The sequence below is a fragment of the Scomber japonicus genome, chromosome 6 (genome assembly GCF_027409825.1).
Source record: "Scomber japonicus isolate fScoJap1 chromosome 6, fScoJap1.pri, whole genome shotgun sequence".
Classification (NCBI taxonomy): domain Eukaryota; kingdom Metazoa; phylum Chordata; class Actinopteri; order Scombriformes; family Scombridae; genus Scomber; species Scomber japonicus.
In genome coordinates, this window is record NC_070583.1 from 37,075,809 (window position 1) to 37,083,973 (window position 8,165).

Here is an 8,165-nt window from a genome sequence, read left to right on the forward strand (position 1 = left end):
AAAATCAGCCTCTTTCTCTGCTCCCAAACGCTGAAGCCCCGCCCCCTATCAAGTGTCACCTGTCAATCAAAGTCACCACCTCTACCAGAAACATGGACGCTACGTCTGAGAGCTTTCTGCTGCTAACTCAGCTGCTAGCTCGGCAACTAGCTAGGCTGCTAGCTTGGCAGCTAACTCAGCTAACTGGCTAACTGTAGACTGTAGTAGTAGTAGTGTGTGCTGAATGTATTTCTACCTCTACAGCAGCAGGGGTGGGTTTATGCTAATCACTAAATCCTGAACACAGAAATGTTGAAACACAGTTTGTGAAGCCTAGCTCCACAATTCAAATCTAAATGGTTGAAATGATTTTTACACCTTTTTTAGAAATATATTTATGACCTATTTAATGTGTTTAGAAGAAAATGTCTGAATTCACTTTAAAGTTCATTTCTCCTCTGAAACAAGAACTTGTTTCCTCCCCTGTTTCTCCTTGTTTCCTCTCCTTGTTTCCTCTTTTCTCCTTGTTTCCTCTCCTTGTTTCCTCCCCCGTTTCTCCTTGTTTCATCTCCTTGTTTCCTCTTTTTTCTCCTTGTTTCCTCTCTGTTCTCCTTGTTTCCTCTCCTCTCTCACACTCAGTAGATTGACAAGAACGATGCAAATGTGCAAAATCTACAAAGAAATGAGCTTCATTTGCATATTTGCACAAGTTCAAAGTATTGATGCGGGGTGAAGTTGTCTGATGAAGATGACTCCTCTCCTCTTCATCCTCCTCCTCTCCTCTTCATCCTCCTCCTCCTCCTCCTCTTCCTCTCTGTTAATCTGTCACCTGGCTGGTATGTCAGTTTGTGAATTAGAGATTTCTAATTGCTGCTGTTGTCTAACTGACCTGCTGTCAGATTACACATTAACTCAGCAGAGAGAGGAGCGTCAGGTGTGTGTGTGTGTGTGTGTGTGTGTGTGTGTGTGTGTGTGTGTGTGTGTGTGTGTGTGTGTGTGTAGTATAGTATCACCAAACTTCACCTTCTTCCCCTCAGCTCGTCTCTTCAGGTAAAAACTAACCTTTTAATCTTAAAACACAAAAATACATCTAACTCTTAGTTTGTATTTATGTATTATGAATAATGTTACAGTACTATAATAATGATAATACCTGGTCAGATATCTTTATAATATTAAACAGTACTGTAGGTTAACTTCCTGTATACATTAAAATACTACAACTACACATCTGTACAATACTATACTGCAGTATGAAGTACTTTACTACACTTTACAATACAATATACAGTAGTACTCTGCACCATGTAGTACTGCATGGCTTCAGTACTACACTGTGGTATTAACCCTTAAACAGGCAGGATAGAAAATGAGATGTAAGAAAACATAATTTGATGTCACTAGTTATGTCATTTGCACCTAAAGTAAAATATTTCCTTCATATTTTTAATATATTTTGGATTTTATGAGTTGTATCTCCACCAGGATGTGTCGCCCTTATTAAGGCATACAATGGTGATAATGGTAAAAACACTTAAATGTGTTATTTTACATAGTAAAGTGAAACATTCTGCTCATTAATACTAGTTTCTAAACTGATTTTTATCATTTTATAACTACCACAAGCTTCAATTCTACCAATATAAAGGCTCATATACATTTAAACAACCACCTTAAACAATCATGCTCCTAAAATAGTCTGTATCTCCTGGTGCACGCTGCCTGTTTAAGGGTTAAAGTGATTCAGGAGAAAGTTTCAGCTCAGGAGGGAATATCTGTGTTTTGTTTGTTTTTTGTTTGTTTTTTTTGGGGGGGGGGTTGTTTGTTTGGTTTTGATCTGTTCAGGTGTTCCTTACCTGTCTGAATGACTTCACTTTTTTTTTTTACTCAGTTCATCCGGACGGAGCTGCAGCTCAGCAGCACTACGTCACGGCCCAACAGCTGATTGGACAGAGCCGATCTGTCATCATTACACACACACACACACACACAAACAGGTGTGTGTGTGTGTGTGTGTGTGTGTGTGTGTGTGTGTGTGTGTGTGTGTGGAGCTGCTGGAGGTTGTTTCTCTGCTTCACTTCACGTTGAGCGTCACACCCGCTCAACCCTGAGCTGCTGCGAGTCGCGAGGACATTTCATCATCGGCTCACTTCTTCTGTCAGGATTTATTTTATATCCGGATTTAAAACAGAAACACAAACGTGCTTTTTATTTTTCATTTTTTACTTTTTATTTTTTTTATTTTTTCGCAGGAGTGACTCTGCAGCGCTTTTACGCACAGCCTGGAGCAGCACGTGCAGCCTGTGCGCGAGGATCCCGGGAACATTTGGGTGCTGTGCCGGTCTGAGCCGCAGTGAGTTCACGTGTGTTTCATATATCTGAGATTTAACAGAGATGATAAAAGATAAAAGATAGAAAGATGGATGCATGTTATCAGTTGAATTGTTGTAATGTGATGCTGAGTGTCTGTCTGGATGTTAAGCTGCAGCTGAACGGAGGCAACAGGTGGAGCAGAAAGTTATTAAATAAGAAATAAGAAAAAACCTTGATTTGTATTTTATTATATTATATTAAATTGATTTTAAGTTATTTAGCAGCATGAAAAAAGTAGATAGATAACTAAGATGAATACTTTATTTGCGTCTGACTTTTACTAACTAACTATTATAACTGCTTCGGCTTGTATTGGTTCTTAAAACTTAAGTTTGCACATAATTAAAGAGCATAAAAATGAGATGAATGCATGAATCATATAAACACAGACAGCTGGAGGACACGCAGCAATATGTGGGCGAGGAATGAAGTGTATAGTATCAGTAGAGATGCATCAATATATAGCCTAGTTATTCCAGTTGTTCTGAATGACAAATATAGGCTATTTATTATTCGAGCTATAATGTGATATGTATAATATGATTACTGATGTTATTTTATTGGTTGTAATGTTATTAATGTAGAGACCCTGCAGTCATCCTTCAGGGACTCTCAGTATGAACACTGTTGTGATCCGCTGCTAATAACACATGGACAGAAGTATGTGCACGCTCTGTTAGTGTGTGAAATGTTAGAGCTGCAGCATCCAGTAGTTAGTCAGAGCCCAACATCTGCTGCAGAGTCCAGCTGTTAGTCAAAGCCCAACATCTGCTGCAGAGTCAAGCTGTTAGTCAGAGCCCAACATCTGCTGCAGAGTCCAGCTGTTAGTCAGAGCCCAACATCTGCAGCAGAGTCCAACTGTTAGTCAGAGCCCAACATCTGCTGCAGAGTCCAGCTGTTAGCCAGAGTCCAGCTTTTAGTCAGAGCCCAACATCTGCTGCAGAGTCCAACTTCTGCTGCAGAGTCCAGCTGTTAGTCAGAGCCCAACATCTGCTGCAGGGTCCAGCTGTTAGTCAGAGCCCAACATCTGCTGCAGAGTCCAGCTGTTAGTCAGAGCCCAACATCTGCTGCAGGGTCCAGCTGTTAGTCAGAGCCCAACATCTGCTGCAGAGCCTGAACGCTGCTGATGGAGCTGCAGAGTCTGCACACTTCTGCCCATGTTTGTTTCAGCTGATCAGAGAAAGAAAGAAAGAAAGAAAGAAAGAAAGAGAGAAAGAGAAGTGTTGATCATCACCATATCAACACACAGTCAGCTGGCACTGCTGAGTACACACACACACACACACACACACACACACACACACACACACACACACACACACACACACTCCCTTCTCTTCATTCACACACAAACTCTCTCTGCGTCTCTCTGTAGGGATTCCCTCTCCTCCTCCTCTCCCCTTCTCCTCTCCTCTCCTCTCCTCCTCCTCCTCCTCCCTCTCCTCCTCCTCTCCTCCTCCTCCTCCTCTCCTCTTCCTCTCTCTCCTCCTCCTCTCCCCTCTGCTCCTCCTCCCTCTCCTCTCCTCCTCCTCCCTCTCCTCTCCTCCTCCTCCCTCTCCTCTCCTCCTCCTCCTCCTCTCCTCTCCTCCTCCTTCTCCTCCTCCTCCTCCTCCTCCTCTTCATCACCACCACATGCTCCAGCTCTTGGCCCGTGGCCCTGACACTGTTGACGTTTCCATGGAAACCCTGGCCTCTCTCTGGGCCCGTGACCTCAGTGACCCCTGTGACCTCATCGCCCCCGAGGAGGAACGGCACGAGCCGTCGTCTGTGTGGGGTGAGTACTCAAATACTCTAATACTGCAATACTCTAATACTGCAATACTCTAATACTCAAATACTGCAATACTCTAATACTGTAATACTGCAATACTCTAATACTGTAATACTGCAATACTCTAATACTGCAATACTCTAATACTGCAATACTCTAATACTCAAATACTACAATACTCTAATACTCGAATACTCTAATACTGCAGTACTCAAATACTCTAATACTGCAATACTCAAATATTCTAATACTGCAGTACTCAAATACTCTAATACTCAAATACTCTAATACTCAAATACTCTTACTGTAGTACTGATACTACAGTATAAAGTAGATACTACATTATAAAGTATTAATACTACAATATAAAGTACTGATGAATCTTTTCCAGTCTAAACTCTCAGTGTGGAAGGTTTCATGTTAAAGATATTATATTATATATATATTATATATTATATTATATTATATTACATATGTATTATATATTATATATTATATATTATTGAGCACGAGGACCTCAGCTCTTTAACAGGATGTGATCCAGCAGCACATTTATTAGCTGACCGGATGTTTGTGTGTTCATTCAGCAGCAGAGACTCAGTGAGACTCACTCATCAAACACAGCAGCTGCACAATGTTTCTATCATGCTTTTTATTAACATTCATACTTTACATTTACATCCTCTGCGTCTCCTCGTGCAGAGCTTCGGTTCATCATCATGTCACGTGACTCCTCACCGAGCAGCTGCAGTTCCGCTAGCGGCCGCTAGATGGTGCTGAAGGGGCGCAGAGAGTTAAAGCACATTAAAGCTAAATGCATGTTTGTGTAAATACATCCTAATACTGTAAAACCTTTATTTATCATTAATTATCATCTACAAACAGATAATAACTGGTTTATTATTCACTTTAATGTTTCTGTCAGCTGTTAAAAGTCTTTATTAACACTGCTGCTGTATTTTAATAAATGACTAAACTCAGCTGTTATAATATAAACTATGTCTTCATTAACACTTTAAATGTCCAAATATGTTTTATTAAACCTATTATAGTGTTATATTATACAGTTTTTATACTGATAATAAATGATATAGTAGAATTTAAAGTGTGATAGATAACTAAGTCAGTGTTTTGCATGAGATTCCTTTGACATTAACATATTTTCCTGTTGATGATGAATGTAAAAAAACAAACACATTTAATCTAATTTAATTTAAATGTTTTTTAAACAATACAATGTGAGAAATCCCATTATATATGTGTTGTATATATATCTGGGAGCACAATATATAATACACATATACACATATAATGAATACTATACTATTCTTTCCTTCTGTGTTTCAGTATCAGAGGCTCAGTGTGTTTTAAACTGCTCTCCTCCTGCTGCTGGTCTGATGTGGACAGAGCAGCTCTCTCCTCACCTCCAGAGGAACAAACAGGTACTACAGACGCTCCCTGAAGCTTTTCTACAGCAGCCTCATGTTTAGTGTTAACAAGGTTTTCTCGGATCCTGCAGTGTGTTTGACGTTTAGTGGTTTAATGTTTCAGCTTCAGGACACGCTGCTGCAGAGAGAGGAGGAGCTGGCCCGACTGCAGGAGGAGAACAACAAGCTCAGAGAGTTCCTCGACTCGTCCTTCGTCAGGAACCTGGAGGAGAAAGCTAAAGTGAGTTCAGCAGCTTTTAGAAGAACTTTATTAATACAGAGCAACGTGTTTCAGCTCATCATAAAACACATTACAGGCAATATTTAAATACAACAACAAGAAATAACCAATTATGTGCATCCAGACTTGTATCAGGCAAGTACTGATACTACAGTATAAAGTATTAATACTGCAGTATAAAGTACTGATACTACAGTATAAAGTATTAATACTGCAGTATAAAGTACTCATACTACAGCATAAAGTACTAATACTGCAGTTTAAAGTACTGATACAAGTACTGGTACAAGATAGTTTGGGTATATGGTCATGTGACTGTTATCCAATAAGAGACATGGGTTTATGGCCCAAATCTGGTGTCACCCATATAATTTATTGGATACTCCCCTCACCTCCCTCCATACCTGCCTGGACAACGATTGGCCCAGAAAAGGCCACAAGCCAAAAAGCGTTGGTCTATTAATAAAGGGTTTTTTAAGCTTCTCTGTGCACCTCGGATGTCGGTGATGTTGTGCCAGAAACCAGCTGTAACATTTGAGAGAGGAAAAATGCTCATATCACTTAAAAGTATCTGCAGATTTACTTTACTGACATGAGATTACATTTATGGAGCACATTTATGCTGCTGATGTGTCTTAGTCATAGTCTTTTTTATTTGGAAACTTATCGGCAGCCTCTAAAGTCTTAGACATCAAGGCTTCTTTCAGCTTCATTGTCATAACACAAAACCTTTGAACATCTTTTATTTTTACTCCCCTGTCATTGATTACTGATCTCCAACATGTGTCGAAGTCCTGCAAGTTGATATTTAAAGAAATAAGCTCCATTAAAGGTTTCTGTCCATCTAACCCTCACCCTGTTCCTCCGTCTCAGAAGCTGACAGCTGACGGGAGGAAGAAGCTGAAGAGAAACCTGATGTACGTCAGTGATGGACCTCTCCACGGCTACAGACATCATCATCCTCATCATCATCATCATCCTCATCAGTCCTCTCAGCAGGTCAGCAAGCGAGTCTGCAGGAACCTCACCGCCGAGTTCTCCTCCGACTTCTCCGAGACGTCTGACGCTTCCTCCTCCGAACCGAACCTGGACCTCTGGGTGCTGCGAACGCTTGGCCTGAAAGACCGAGACACCATCGACACGTCCAACGACTCCTCTTCCTCCTCCGGGTTCAGCCTCGGAGGTTTAGTTTACGATACTTCAGTCACCTCCTCCTCCCCCTCTGAGTACTGTGAAGATCCCGCCGTCAGTAACTCAGCATCAAACTGCTCCAGTCCTCCAGATCAGCGCTCTGACTTCACTTCCTGTGGACTGAGCAGACGGTGTGACGCTCCCGCAGCTCTGATCGGCAGCTACGACTCAATAGCTGCCTTTAATTCGCCTTTAACCAGAGAAACACCGGAGATCTGCTCCCAGCGTCCGGAGGGAAGCCCGGCGGATCCTTCAGCTTACTGGTCACCACTGAAACTCAACCGGACTCCGTCACAGGACACAATCCAGTTCAGTCCACCGGCAGAAGGTGTCTACTACTCCCCCATCTCGTCCTCCAGTCCGGTCGTGAAGCAGACGTGGAGGCCGATGCGAAGCCGAAGCCGAAGCCCATTGAGCCCGTCGGTCGGTTCTCAGGCGCCTCGGAGCCAGACCGAGCTGGCGTTCAGCATGTGCCTCAGCCCGTCCAGCAGCGTTAAGACCCACAGCTTCCCCCAGGGACAAGCCTTCGTCAGGAAGGACAACGAGGGGAGGTGGAACTTCACCTGGTTGCCAAGACAAGGACCATAGACCAGTCCCTTCAAACAGGACCATAGACCGGTCCCTTCAAACAGGACCTCAGAGGGGAACCAGGTTACACCACAGGACAAACGTTTAGGGCTGTGAGTCCGAGTTGGACTTAAAGCTGATTTATTAGACTTGATTTACACGAGACAGCAACAAGCTAAAGGCCTTAAAGGACATTCATGCAACAGTTTTGGTTCATAAAGACTGAAAATATAACTTTAACCCTCCTGATGTCTTAGAGGCCATTTTTTTACCCGTTTAAAGAATGTTTTTATATCAGAAATATGGATTTATCTTTGCAAGTATAATCATCACTGCTTTCGTTGAATTGGGTGATAATTTGTACTTTATGCTTTATTATAACCAGACCGGGTTAGTTTTGAACATTTGAAATGGTTTCTAAACTGGATCCTGACTGAACTCCGACCAGTTTGTGATAATCTATCAATTTATTTTCCTCTGATCTTAAATTTAGTTCAAATAATTCATAATTTCTGCTTATTTTTTAACTAAAAAATGAGGAAAAATTTCATTTAACCGAGGCTTAATGACCATAACTTCCAAGTGTAAAGTTGGAATGAAGTTGGCTAAAAAAGGT

The 8,165-nt window shown here is 41.7% G+C and overlaps 1 protein-coding gene across 1 annotated transcript; it reads left to right on the forward strand.

Moving 5' to 3' along the window:
* The first annotated feature begins 4,029 nt into the window (after positions 1 to 4,029).
* gmnc (geminin coiled-coil domain containing) lies at positions 4,030 to 7,570 on the forward strand. Its single transcript, XM_053320316.1, has 4 exons — positions 4,030 to 4,126; positions 5,471 to 5,565; positions 5,675 to 5,791; positions 6,665 to 7,570. Exons 1-4 carry the CDS (start codon positions 4,030 to 4,032, stop codon positions 7,568 to 7,570), a joined length of 1,215 nt encoding a protein of 404 aa, XP_053176291.1.
* Positions 7,571 to 8,165: the final 595 nt, after the last annotated feature.